The sequence below is a fragment of the Dermacentor andersoni genome, chromosome 4 (assembly GCF_023375885.2).
Source record: "Dermacentor andersoni chromosome 4, qqDerAnde1_hic_scaffold, whole genome shotgun sequence".
In the NCBI taxonomy this organism is placed as follows: domain Eukaryota; kingdom Metazoa; phylum Arthropoda; class Arachnida; order Ixodida; family Ixodidae; genus Dermacentor; species Dermacentor andersoni.
This window is the reverse complement of record NC_092817.1, coordinates 126,314,078-126,328,587: the sequence shown is the minus strand read 5'-3', so window position 1 is coordinate 126,328,587 and position 14,510 is coordinate 126,314,078. Positions and strand designations below refer to the sequence as shown.

At 46.0% G+C, this 14,510-nt stretch overlaps 1 protein-coding gene across 1 annotated transcript in view; it reads left to right on the top strand.

Annotated features, from left to right (window-relative positions):
- LOC126537605 (lipase maturation factor 2-like) overlaps positions 1-14,510 on the top strand; it is a 64,241-nt gene that overhangs the window by 40,098 nt on the left and 9,633 nt on the right. The window contains exons 11-14 of the mRNA XM_050184754.2: positions 6,822-6,946; positions 9,242-9,355; positions 11,394-11,499; positions 12,991-13,096. Of these exons, the coding sequence (XP_050040711.1) occupies positions 6,822-6,946; positions 9,242-9,355; positions 11,394-11,499; positions 12,991-13,096 (451 nt within the window). The remainder of the gene's footprint in view (positions 1-6,821; positions 6,947-9,241; positions 9,356-11,393; positions 11,500-12,990; positions 13,097-14,510) is intronic.

Here is a 14,510-nt window from a genome sequence, read left to right as displayed (position 1 = left end):
TACATTGCCAGCCAATGAAAAACATAACTTTACCTAGATAAAATTACACAAATATTGTGTTTATTTGCCACACGAACACACCGTCTTCGGGCTCGCACAATCCTCTCCTTTCTGAGCGATATAGAAGTCTTCTTTTCAGACTCGTTAATCGTTTCTCTGGATATGAACCAACTAGCCTACCAAAATGCAGTTTTCACCCTCGGTTTCATCTGTACAATACATCACCAAAGAAAAACAAAACTTTTCTGCCCACCACGGCCACATCCTTTAGGTATCAAACACCTGCCCCTGCATCAAGGAGCTATATGCACTGACTACTGAGCTACTGCATAATATTCACACTTGGCAATGTGTGTGCGGTTCTGTTGTGCAATTTGTGTAGAGACTGGAGTGGTGGCATCTGTCAGTCTATCTCAGAGGCCAGAGTAGCTACAGTTGAATCCCGCTACAACAAAATTTATGGGGCGCGCGAAAAATTTTGTTGTCGTGATATTATTAAATACATAGGTGACACGGCACTTCGCTGACACAAAAAGCAAGCTTTTATTCGAAAACTCGGTCAACTTAGCGTGTTTGCACTTCTTGCCAAGCAATGGCGCAACGCGACCGCCAGCAGAGCCACTGCCTCATCGTCATCCTGGGACCTGTGGGGATGCGCGACTCTCGCGCGTCCCCTGATGTTTTTCCCGCATAGCGCATCCCCTGATATGCTGTTTTCCCGCACGGCTCGCGTGGCCTGGCGCCCGCGGCGTGGTACAAGCGCGGTGCGAGAGATGGCGCGACTGTCGCGGCGGGGTTACTCGGGCGCCGAAAGGGAAGGCGCTTGGCCTCTTGGGTTGGGGACGCCAGGCCGCACGGACCTGCCGCGCGTGCAGGGCCGCTCTTTCCCGGCGGGTCGGCGCGCGGCGGAGGACGTCTCCCGCGAGCGCGCGGCGACCGATGCATCTGCGAGACCGCCTCGCGTGGCCGCCTTGGAACGCGCCACGATTCGCGTGACTATACACGCGAACGACCAGGCGTTGGGATCCAGCATGGAGCGAACATATTCGCTCGCGAGGACGCGGTGAGTCGGACTTCTAGATTTGTCGCGCGCCTATCGGCATGTTTTGGGGATATGAACTCGGCTAGCAGGCATTGATCCATGAAAGGTGCAATAAATGCCCTTGTGACTGTTTGCACTACTGTGTTGTCGTTCCTTTGTCCCAAGAGCACGGAGGAGAACCCCGTATCTCCCACAGACCCGATGCAATGCCTGATTCTATCGAATGCATCCATAGCCTGCCATGGTAGTCTGTGGTCCAGGCTCGCGTTGCACGACTGTTTCATCTTCATCCGATGAAACACAGTCTTCCCGGACGGTATCCAGGATTTCTTGGTCTGTCAATTCTTCGCGCACCACCAAGCACGAGTCGGCTTGGATGCACTCACTGGGAAGTACGTCGGCGGGCACATCTCCACTTTCCTGCAGGGCTGCTCATGCAGCTGCGACTTCATCAGACGGCGACCCATCTCTATCACTACCTTCGTTCTCAGAGTTCGAAGTCTCGGCAGCCTGCACAGTGAACCCAGCTTGGTGGAAGCACTTACAGATTATGGCGCTTCTCGATGCGCACCACAAAGCGGCAATCATTTGGGGCACCATAAAGAGGTCCACTTTGGTTTTGCAGTCCAACTGCATGTTCAGAAGCAGCCTTTGAATAAGGCGCTCACAGTAGGCCCGCTTGATGCTCTGGATGACCCCTTGGTCGAGAGCTTGAACGATAGAGGTGCAGTTCGGTGGGAAGAACTTTAGCTGTGCGTTTTCCAGCTCGGCATCCTCTATGATGTGGACGGAACAATTGTCTGAAAGTACACAATCCTTTCGGCCTTGCCTGCCCATATCCCAATCAAAGGCTTCGACCCACTCTCCAAAAATAGTTCGGGTGATCCTTGCCCGAGTGTTAGCCACGTACTTCATGGGGAGGCTCTGATTTCCTTTGAAGCAGTGTGGTTTGGCACTTTTTCCTATGATAAAAAGCGGCCGCTTGTCCAAACCGTCCATATTAGCACGCAGGAGCACGGTTATTCTCTTCTTACTGTGCTTGCCTCTGTGGCAGTGTAGTCTCTTAAAATCCAGGGTCCTGGTGGGCAGCATCTCGTAGAAGAGCCCGGTCTTATCAGCATTATAAATATCCAATAGTGCGTAGTCTTTCAGGACACTTGCGAGGCTGGCTGACATCCACACAGTGATGCCGTCACTATCCGCCGAAGCGACTTCACGGCACAAAACTTTGCCGATGAGGCTGTGGCATGACTTGAATCTGTTCATCCAACCTACGCTGGCCTTAGTCATCAGACGGCGACCCATCTCCATCGCTACCTTCGTTCTCAGAGTTCGAAGTCTCGGCAGCCTGCACAGTGAACCCAGCATGGTGGAAGCACTTGCAGATTATGGCACTTCTCATTGCGCACCACGAAGCGGCAATCATTTGGAGCACCATAAAGATGTCCACTTTGGTTTCGCAGCCCAACTGCATGTTCAGAAGCAGCCTTTGAATAAGGCGCTCGCAGTAGGCCCGCTTGATCACCAAAGAAAAACAAAACTTTTCTGCCCACCACAGCCGCATCCTCTAGGTATCAAGCACCTGCCCCTGCATCAAGGAGCTATATGCACCGACTACTCAGACTACACTAACAGTCTGTCCAACTACCTTTTCGAAGGTCTCGTGCACTGGCTGATTCACTTTCTTGTGCTTCACTGACATCCCAGTAGCTAGCGCTTTGGCTATAGCATCCTTGCTCTTCAATATATTGTCGAAAGCTCACCGGAATTCCAAGTTCTTCCATGATGACTGATTTTTTTTCTTTCCAGCTTCAGCCTGGGCGATAACTCGAGCCTTCCCTTCTAGTGACAAAAACTTGAGTTTCTCTGTCAGCTGCGACATGCCTCAGCTGACGATCCAACAGCTTTGAGGGACAATGACCAAATGGCGTGCAATCATTAATTGTCAAGCGTGCACCACCCGAAATTCTCGTCACACCCTACCGGGAGGTGACCTCGCAAACACTACTTCGTTTAGTAATTGGTGTTGTACACAGGAGCCATTTTTACAAAACTTTGTAGAAGATGAATAATTAAAAATACTATAAAATCAAAATTATTGCGTGTATGTTATTTTATGCGCACCATTTTCCTAACCAATATGACCCAAAACATTTCCTCAGATCTCATATGCTCCTCCATAAGAGTGCGTTATATCGCCATCACCAACGCGGCATGGCGGCTCTCTGTTTTGTTTATGTTGTGTCGTAGCCTGAGCAGCTCCAGTTTGTGTATCTTTTTATGCTATCAAGGTCAATGGTTGGTCAAGGCATGATAAAACAGTTTTAGGGGTTTCGATAAGCTGCAGTTTAAATAATTTTTCTCATGTCTGCTCCGTAAAAACTTCATTGTAGTGAAAATGAGTCCACGGAGTAGTCCATTTTGTAGGAAATTTCGGTGAATTATGTTCTATGAGACATTGATGGGGAATGAAAAAAATCTTTGTTGTGGCGAAAATTTCGTTGAAGTGGACTTCGTTGTGCTGGGACTCGACTGTAATACTGTAATAGACAAAGACAACATTGGCTGCACTCTAATACTTGCCGCAGATAGCTCAATAGACAGCTAAGTGGACAGTGGCAACTTTGTTTAATTTCATTTCTGATGATGCTGGCAAGAGAGACATCTACGGGCAGGCTAATTTGCTGTTCGAACAAGGTGGCATCTGACGGGCTTGGAAAGTTGACTTAGAAAGGGCTTGTAAAGTCGAGATAGCAATGGAGGGCTCAGAAGGTCAACGGGAACGTCATCTGCTCATAGTAAAACATAATCACGTTTTCGTACACGCTTAGTCAGAGCTATGTTTTCATAGGTTTCTCAAATGCAAAGTGTTAAAATATGGCTATAATATGTGCTTTTCTTAGCTTTTCCCTGCTGACACAAGGTGGCGTCATGTCGCAGAGATATCTTCAAGACGGTTCCAGATGTGTTTCATTACTTCGGCTTGAAACAGCTGTTAACATAGACTGTTTCAAATGCTGTCCAGAATTGAAACACACCCATTGTGTGCCTTGCAACTAAGTTTCCAAGAATGGAGCCATGCTCAGTGTGAGAACCTGCTGCTGCTACAGTAAATGAATTGAGAACCATAGGAATTACAGAATTCTGCAGATATTTTTCCCCTTCCTGCATACAGTTAAACCATGATATAACGAAGTCTGTAAAATCAGCAATTTGCTTCCTTATATCAAAATTTCGTTGTATTGGAATTCGACCTTTTGTGCAAATAAGTATAGTCACTGATTGATTTTTCTTACGCGGAAAGGGGCCATAGAATTTTCCAAATTATCGGGCAATCGAAAAAAGCAAATTTGAACCGGAAAACAATTTATTTTGATGAATATGGGCATTGGCAACAATGATAAAGTTTCATGCCACATCGACAATATCTTCACATCGCCCGTACAAATTAAGTGAAGCCCCCGTGGCTGATAGCATCGCCCACACTAAGACGACGCTATCATGAAAAGTGCCGGCAGCAGGGAGCGAATGCTTCGTCTGCCTCTCACACCGAGTCACACCCTCCAATACTAAACGCGCTGGAATATAGCTTACATGATGCCACGCCGTCTCAGCATGCCCACTCTTTGCACATGCGGCAGATTACCTCTAAAGCAGGGTAGGCATCTGCGTATGTGCTCAGCCACACTTACAGCCACTCGCAGCCACGGCCGAGATGCATGCCAACTTATCCCCCCACCCCCCACTCCTCATGCGCACTTGATTGTGTTGCCATGAGCTCGCTCCCCTCCCTTCTTTCGCTTTGCTCATGCAGGAAGGCGGCACTTGTGAAGCCACCGTTTTTATTGTCCCACCCTCGCACACTATCACTCACACCTAAAGTATACAGTGCGTGGGGCGCGATAGGATCTTATTGCACTTGGACTTGTACGGAACATGATGCGGCTCCACTTTGGCGGTCGCTCTTGTCACGCCAAGCACAATTCGAGAGGTGCGTTTGCAAGCAGCCGCTTGTAATTCAGTCATTTGACCATCTGGTGTCCGCGGAAGTTTCCATTTGTCTTGGCATTCCTTTGCAGCAGAAGTGAAATTTCGTTGTATTGAAATCGCATACAAACACACTTCGTTATATTGAGGTTCTAAATATGTGGTGTTCTGTGGACAAGAGATTATGAGAAGTTAAATACTTCGTTATACCGAGAATTTCATTACATTGAAGTTCTTTATATCGAGGTTTTAATGCACCAGAATTCAACCAACTACAGTAGAACCTCGTTGATACGTTCCCGTTACATACATTTTCCCGGTGCCAACGTTCACTATCGAGAACACACAAAATGGCCCAATAGAGATACACTCATTTTTTACTGGTTCATACGTCCCCAGAAAACATGATTTTTTAACACCAACAATTGTCACGTCACCAAACTGCGATTGCGTGATATGTTTTCTGGCCGTTAGAGCCCATGTAAACAAGAAATTGGATGAGGCACGCGCGATCGAAAACTGTATATAGCTACCCACCGCGGCAGCTTCACCACAATACTCATCCGCTTGTCTCACATGAAAACCCTGGCATGCACTCAGTTTCGCACTCAGAATCTAATTTGCTACCTACAGTACCTTAACTGGTGTCCGATTCAGAATTTTTCATGGGTTGTATTAGAAGAGCTAAAATCGTATATGATGTAAGCTTATATAGAAGACCATACAGTTAAACCTCAATATAACAAAATTCTCGATATAATGAAGTATTTAACTTTTCTTAGCCTCCTGTCCATTCAACACCATATATTTAAAACCTCAATATAACGAAATGTGCTTGTATGCGCTTTCAATATAACGAAATTTCATTGCCGCCGCAAACTAATACCGAGACAATAAACAGAAACTTCCGTGGATACAGATGGTCAAAGGGTTAAATTACAAGCGGCTGTTCGCAAATGCACCTCTCAAATCACACGCCTCATGACAAGAGCGATCTCCGAAGTGGAGCTGCATCATGTTCCATATAAAGTCCAACTGTGATAAAATCCTATCACAGCTCCCGCACTGTGTGCTTTAGGTGCATTGAAAGAGTGCGAGGGTGAGACATGAAAGATAATGGCTTCACGAGTGTCGCCTTCCTGTGCGAGTGAAGGAATAGAGTGGAGGTGAGCGAACTTGTGGTAATGTAATCAAGCGCGCCAGTGAGGGTGGAGTGGGGAGCAAGTTGGTGCTCAACTCAGTTTCTGGCGCACGTTTTGGCCGTGGCTGTAAGCCCGGCTGAGCGCACACGCAGCCACACACCCCACCTTAGAGGTAACTGCCGCATGTGCAAAGAGTGGGCGTGCCTAGACGGTGTGGCATCATGCCACTCCTGTGTTGCCCATCATGATAGCATCGTCCCATTGCGGGCAACGCTATCAGCCGTGGGGGCAGAGTGCACGTGAAAGCATGGCTGGCTTCACTTAATTCATACCGCCAGTGTGAAGATATCGTCGATGTCGCATGAGACCGTATCATTCGTTGCCGACTCCCAAATTCATAAAAAGGAATTGTTTTCTCATTAAAATTTTCCTTTTTCGATTGTCTGATAATTTGGAAAATTCTGTGTAAGAAAAATCGATCGGCAACTGTACTTACTTGCGTAAAAGGTCAAATTTCTAAATTTCGATATAACAAAGCAAATTGCCAATTTTACCTACTTCTTTATATCGAGGTTTAACTGTATGTGGAGAACCATGTCACCAAAAAGAAATGGCCTGTTGTGAGCTTCGTTTTCATGTAACTTGCGCAGCATGACAGGTGTTGGAGGGCGACCAGAGCTTGTCCTGGAAGGAAGTGACGACCCAAATGGCCCATGGGTGGAGCTGCCATTCCTGTACAAACCTGGAGACGTGAACCGCCCACCACCAATTATCAGTGTGTATCAAGTGATTTTTGCAGATGTGGGGAATATGTCGTGGCTCCATCAGGGATAACGTTCAAAAAGAAGAAAGTAGCTGGAAAAAAAAATGTTTACGATAATTTTTAAATTGTTAAATGTGCCCTTCAGCACCTTTTTAAAACCGCATACACCCTGGATTAAGTGCGATGCCTCTCAGTGAAAATAGTCCTGAAAATGTTTGTTCGAAAGTGCCTAATGGTAACAAAAATATCAAGAAAAGAGCACAGTGTTTACGATCCCTATTGCTTGTCACCACATTTCCTCACCGCTCGAGCGGTGCTGATAACAATGCCCTGCCTATTGCTTCCTTCTTACTACTTCTTTCCGTGATGCACTTATGGTAACCCTTCAAGGCTGGTGTCTCAAAGAGGTGCCAGAGAGTGACAAAACGGCAAATGGCAGGATTGGCAGGATGCTTCAACCACCACTTCCTCATTTACCAGAAAATTGTAGAGGCATCCATGCACAAATGAGGGAAGTAGCTCATGATCACGAACAGTCTATCCAATAGCTGGCGTCTGTGGGCTTTTGCACTGGTCTATGACGTCATGGGTAGGGCATGATAGAGGGGGCCTCAAAAGCCACAGAAGAGAGCAAGAGGTCTATTATGTGAAATTGGGAGCTACCTGCTGCGATAATATTTGGCTCACATATTTGTGGCAGCATTGTCTGCAGATCACAAACATTTTCTTATGGTGTTCACAAAGTGCTACAGCTTCCCTTAAGCAAACTTATTTTCAATGCAACACGCCTGCTAATTGATGGCTTAGCGGATGTTTACTATGCACAGCAGCTGCAGTTATTAGGTGGAAGATGTTTGTGTGATTGCTCTGGTGCCTTGCCTGCACTATTGACCTGATGCACTTCATTTGGGCAATACCGGGTGCACAAGGTATTTGGGGACGCGGCTTCAAATTGTCATAGGCATTAACATTCTCTTTCTGACTGTCTAGGCACTCAACTTCATCTTCAGCAACCCCTGTGCTGCCCATCTATTTATTTATTATTTATTTATTAACATTTATTACTGGGTAGCAGCTTCCAGTTTATGACATAGAAGACAAAGCTGTACACTCTCCCGGTCACCTTACATGCTAAGCACAGCGACTGCGAGATCGCCACCTTGAATGTCTCGAAATGCTTTGTTTTCGGGTTGAGGCAAGAGTTCATGACAAATTATCATCTATGACAAAGAGAAATAAGCGTTGCCAGTGATTAGAGGCCATTCTGGCAGTTGTGTCTCACCAGCCAGTGGAGGTTACCACGAGTCAAAACCCCAAAAAACCAGTTATGGTCATTGTCAAACAGCTTCAGGTTGCACAGTCAATATAGTCAAGCGTTCTGTGCACAGTTTCATTAATTGCCACATTAAAGTACTGGATTTGCCAGCTTCAACAGGGCCTGCACGACCCAAGATTACCTGTCTGAATTTCTGCAGCCATGTCATGCTCAATGTGGCTTCCCAATTCCCAATATTTAAACCTGCTACGCTGATACGTATGGGGGGGGGGTCACTGAGGGGGAAGCTTAACAAGTAGCTATGCAATGCTTTTAAAAGCTCTCTAGAGGCTGATATTGTGGAAGCACTGCCCAGCATCAGCACGCACTATGTGATCCAAGCATGCAGTCATTATCAAAGCCGAATCAGTCAATACTTGAAGCTGAAGATAATATTATACAACATTCTTAGAAAACAGTAGTAAAGGGAACAACGTAAAAAAAATCGGGACAAATATATTGAACCTTGTCTAAAATATCGTTCCTTACTCTGAAGTCGCCACTATGTCCTCAAATACCTCGCCCAACCAGTAGTCATCATTAGTCAAAATTGCAGCCTTCAAAGTGAGCTCCACAATGAGACACTTGATCTAACTGTAGCACAATGGTTCATTGTGTGTTTGTATAAAGAAAGGTATCAAGAGTAGTTGTGTGCATTGGCAGATCAGTATCTCCTAAATTCTGTTTGCTATTTGCATTAAAACAGCCCCTGCAATAATCGAGAGTTCGACGGAAGCCCGTTTGGTCAGGATGAGACATGACAAAGAAAGGCGTACACCGACCAAGTAAAACTTATTAAAAAAACAAGACGTTTCAGCTTCCATACGGAAGCCTTGTTTACAGTGGGGCGAAAAAAGTTCACAATGTTCACAAAGTTCAAAATGGGGTGAAAAACGTCTTTTAATAAGTTTTACTTGGTCGGTGTACGTCTTTCTTTGTCAAGCCCCTGCAATGTTCTGCATGGATGCTAACCATTGTTTCTGTATCTGCAGTCCCACACCAGCCTAGGCTTGACTGGCAGATGTGGTTTGCTGCACTGGGTGACTACAGGCAAAACCCTTGGTTGCTGAGCCTGGTTTACCGTTTGCTCAACAATGATGCATCAGGTATGCCCCCACCTTCACCCTACCCTTCATTTCTTTTTGTATTCATGGGAAAGTGCACGTTTCACAAAGAACTCTCTTGACAAACATGCCATTACATGAACGATATGTCAGTGATAAACATTTGAGAAAAGGTGCATTGTGGTAGTGCTTTTTGAAACAGTGCAACACAGTAGAACCTCTTTAAAACGATCCCGTTTCATACAATATCCGGGTGCCAGCGTTCGCAATTGGGAATGCCAAAAATGACGTAATACATTTACGCTTCTTTTTAACCGGGTAATATGTTCCAGAAAAGCACGATTTTTTGGCACTAACATTCAGTGAGTTACCAAACTGTGATCCAGGGAAAACACGGGCAAGACAGGTCCACTTGTCGAAACGTTGGCTCCTGCTTTCACCTTGTTCTTGTTTTGCTCATCAAACTGTGATCATATGTTACGTTTTCATCCACTAGATCCCGTGTAAATAAGAAAAGGTGCGAGGCACACGTAATGAGCTGTAGGAGCCCGCAATGGCAGCTTCCCCGCTATACGTGCCTGCCTGTGTAGCATGAAAATGCCGCCACGAATTCAGTTTTCTATTCCAATGTCAGTATACCACCTTGCGGGTCGTCACACAGCACCATTCATAGCTATTGCCTCCAACTAATTGTTATAATTATCTTCACCTATCTTTTTCACAACACATGTGTAGGTGTAGGAAGTATACTGCACACTTTTAATAGGTGATAACTCAAATGCGCTGCCATACCCTGCTGCAGGCGGGTCGAAGTGAGCATCATGTTTCACTCTGGCGGCATCACGACATCATATTTTGGTGTTGCCCACCAGGTCAATTTCGTTTCTGTTTCCCATCACCATCTTGAAACGACAACGCGTGTGTCAGGTCACTGGGGCCGTACGGGCCACACGAGCTCTACGTGCATCAACATCTCATGCTGCAGCAATTCTCGCTGAGTGAGCACATCGAAACTTTCCACCGAAAGGCTCTGCCCGAAGAAGCTGCTGATCCAGGCCGAATTCGACGAGAGCAAACGTATACCTGCCGAAGCCGCAAAAATGACAACACGTGTCTCCATCCGCTTAGGCCCCGTCAGATGGGCTCGTGTTGGGGTCTCATGCTGCAACAGTTTGCACAACGCTTTGCATTACATAGATGTCAACTACACTTGAGTCTGTCGAATTTTCGAGTGACTTCAGATCATACATTTGCCCATCTAGTATGTTTTTTTCTTTCACTTTCTTTTCTTTTTTTCTTTCGTTCTTTTCTTTTTACAGATTGCATTAATGAAGCTCTACTGTACATAAATTTCTTTGTATGTTTTGAACTATGAGATTACACATGGAAGAACTTAAGTTAGCCATTATACCAGTTCTTTCAGTATCAAGAGTGTCTAACTTATTAAAAATTGGGATATGACGTGATCATGGTGTGGACAAGTTCTTAAGGGTGGGATGCATTAGAAACTGTCTTATGATTACTGATGTCTATAATTACAAAAATTAACTATTTAGCTTTAGAATCACTTATTTACCACGCATTTTGCACTCACTGATTTTCTGTGCTTGAGACAAGTTAACTCAGTTGGAATCCTAAGACCAATGTCAGTTTAAAGGTATCTGGCAAAGTGCATGAGTGCTCATCGTACCATTTTGCCATGAGGCCTTCCTTAGCACTGCGAGGCAAAACTATGCATAACGGCAGCATATGTTGCCATTGATTTTGGAGGCAGCTATCTTTAAACCAAAACCATTACTAATTGAAAATAACTTAGTGAAGCTTAGTTGATTAAGGAACTTATTTGCAATTATCAAGCGGTTACTGATGTCCACCTGCTATAGATTTTGGCTGGCCAAAACTGTTCTTATCCTCTATTCTTAATAACTTAAAATGTTAGTTGCAGAAACACCCTGTATCTGGATACTATTGCTAGGGGTTAATGATCATAATAACAGTGCACGTAGTGGATAAGCACCGAGATTGGTTCTGTGCAAACAATAGCCTAAGTTTTGTTCTGCTTCTTGTGCTCCTCGTGCAGCGCTGCGCTTGATGAACTTGGAGCGGTACCCCTTCACCCGCCAGCCTCCCACATACATTCGTGCCACGCTGTACAAGTACTGGTTCACCAAAATGGACACCAGCAGGTAGGGACTGTTTAGCAAGCAAAATGAAATGCCTCTGTGCATGTAATGCTCGTGTGTACCCTAAATTGCTTGCAGTGAATGTTTGCAGCTAGTTAATGGCAAACCCATTATGTAAACCCATTAGGTGAGCTGGCCTCATCAGCTGTCTAGCCATTTGAAAAGAAACCTGCGTACCGTATAAATCGGAATATAAGTCAAGATATTGAAAAGACTAAAAAGGCTAAAGTCACCCCTTGTCTTATATAGTCTTCTTTATCAGAATGTGAGTTGTAGTCAGGCATCCTATGGCATGCATGTTGACAAACACATAGCTAAAACCATATTGCTATCCAAATGTGGTTGCTTTCCTTTTTCTTGTCACTGTTTCTTCGTGTGTGCACATGTTTTCGATCTACCTCATTTGTGATTGTTTTTGTCTGGTAAGTGCACAGCAGCGACAAGCAGAGACATCTTTTTAGCAGGGTTAAAGGTTGTGGACTTCACCAAAGTGAACGGCAACACGACTGCTCAGCTCCAGTTTGCAGTTTCTGAAAAAAATCAGGCACTGTTGGCCGGCAAAAATAGAAAAACTGTTGGCATGCGAACCACGTAAAACGTTATTTCATAGGTGTCGTGCAGTGCATACACAGCTTGTGGACGCACTTGCGGACTTTGTGCGTGCAGCTTCGTGCATGCTCGCTACCAGTGACAGAGCAGTCAGTTCTCTGAAACTGTGCAGCGTCGTCGTGAAAATAAATGCATTTCAGCCATATATATATTTTTTTGTTCTCTCTTTCTCGTTTTTTTTTTTTTCGCATCAAGGTAAGGGGTCGACCTACATACCCATTCGACCTTCATTCCAGTTTATCCGGCACTTAACGGGTCATACATTGAAGTGATTGAGATACCATGCCAGCCGATTTTTGTTCCTGTGATTATCGTTCAAGGCATTTGATCAATGCAGACTTCAGACAGTAATTTCCTTTCAAGCAGCAGGAGGAAAATGTACACAGAATATTAGGTCAATGTGTGCGATCTATTCTCTTGTGTATGTCTCCCATGCACTGTTCGAGAGAATTCAAAGCAAACTGTGTGAACTTATTCAAGAACAAACTTATTCTAGGCCCAACATGGGTGGGGACAGCGCAGGCAGTGGGGCAAGTGATATGGACAAGACAAATGCACTAATAGGAAAGCACATCTGTCCTGTTCAGAGTCACTTGTCCCGTCATCTACACCGTTGCCATCTTGAATGTAAACAAACTAGCCCAGGTTAGAACCCTCATTTTAGGCTGGCAAAATGTGTTTAAATGAGAGCCACTTTTGTTGGGTGACCATATATAGCCTTGATTTTCTTGTGCCGCTTTTAGCCTTTGATTTACCTCTATATGAAATTAATATCTGCTAGCTCTGCCTTAGGTGACCTTGACGTGTTGATTGTGTGCCAAGTAACTTGTCTTTGATAAGCAGCTGCTTTGGCTCTCGTACTGATTGCCACATTTTCCATTAAAGTGGGCGTGCCTGGTGGTACCGTGGCAGTCCCAAGGAATATCTGCCCCCAGTCCACAAGAAGCAGCCTTTCCTCAGGGAATTCCTTCAAGAGCATGGGATTCCCATGGTGAGTGAAAAGTGGCGAGCTTTTGTTGGTATACAGTTGACTCTTGTTACAACGAACCCTGATAATCCAACAAAAAACGTCCATTTTATCTGAAGTTCGTAATATCCGAAATGCCTCTCTTCCAACACTTTCGTTGCAGTGTCTAACAATTTTATTGCAAAGAGTCAGTGGTAAACGTCCAAAGTAAAAAACAAACAAAAAAGTCGCCGTTTCGCCCGAAAGGTGAAGCATCGATTGAGATAGCAACTTAAGCAAGATAAGTGCGGCAGCAGCAGCAAGCGAATTGACCTTCTTGCTGTTTCTCGCTTCAACGCAAACTAAACGTCGAAAGCATACCGCATATGGAGCTACCGGCACTCAGCGCACTTTGCCCACATCGCAGATCGCTTTGCATGGGCGCGCACTTTGTCCACATCGCAGATCGCTTTGAAGATGAGGCCCGTGCGGGCGTCACTTTGTCCACATTGCAGATTGCTTTGAGATGAGGCCTGCGCTGGAGCGCACTTTGTCCACATCGCACATCGCTTTGAAGATGAGGCCTGCGTGGGCTTGCACTTTGTGCACATCGCAGATCGCTTTGAAGATGAGGCCCATGCGGGCGCGCACTTTGTCCACATTGCATATCGCTTTGAAGATGAGGCCTGCACAGACTTGCACTTTGTCCACATCGCAGATCGCTTTGAAGATGAGGTTCGTGCGGGGCGCACTTTGTCCACATTGCAGATCGCTTTGAGATGAGGCCCGCGCGGGCGCGCACTTTGTCCACATCGCATATCGCTTTGAAGATGAGGCCTGCACAGACTTGCACTTTGTCCACATCGCAGATCGCTTTGAAGATGAGGTTCGTGCGGGGCGCACTTTGTCCACATTGCAGATCGCTTTGAGATGAGGCCCGCGCGGGCGCGCACTTTGTCCACATCGCGTATCGCTTTGAAGATGAGGCCTGCACAGACTTGCACTTTGTCCACATCGCAGATCGCTTTGAAGATGAGGTTCGTGCGGGGCGCACTTTGTGCACATCGCAGATCGCTTTGAAGATGAGGCCCATGCGGGCGCGCACTTTGTCCACATCGCATATCGCTTTGAAGATGAGGCCTGCACAGACTTGCACTTTGTCCACATCGCAGATCGCTTTGAAGATGAGGTTCGTGCGGGGCGCACTTTGTCCACATTGCAGATCGCTTTGAGATGAGGCCCGCGCGGGCGCGCACTTTGTCCACATCGCGTATCGCTTTGAAGATGAGGCCTGCGGGGGCTCGCACTTTGTCCACCTCGCAGATCGCTTTGAAGATGAGGCCCGCGCAGGCACACACTTTGTCCACATCGCATATCGCTTTGAAGATGAGGCCTGCGCGGGCTCGCACTTTGTCCACATTGCAGATCGCTTTGATGAGGCCCACATGGTTGCGCGCAT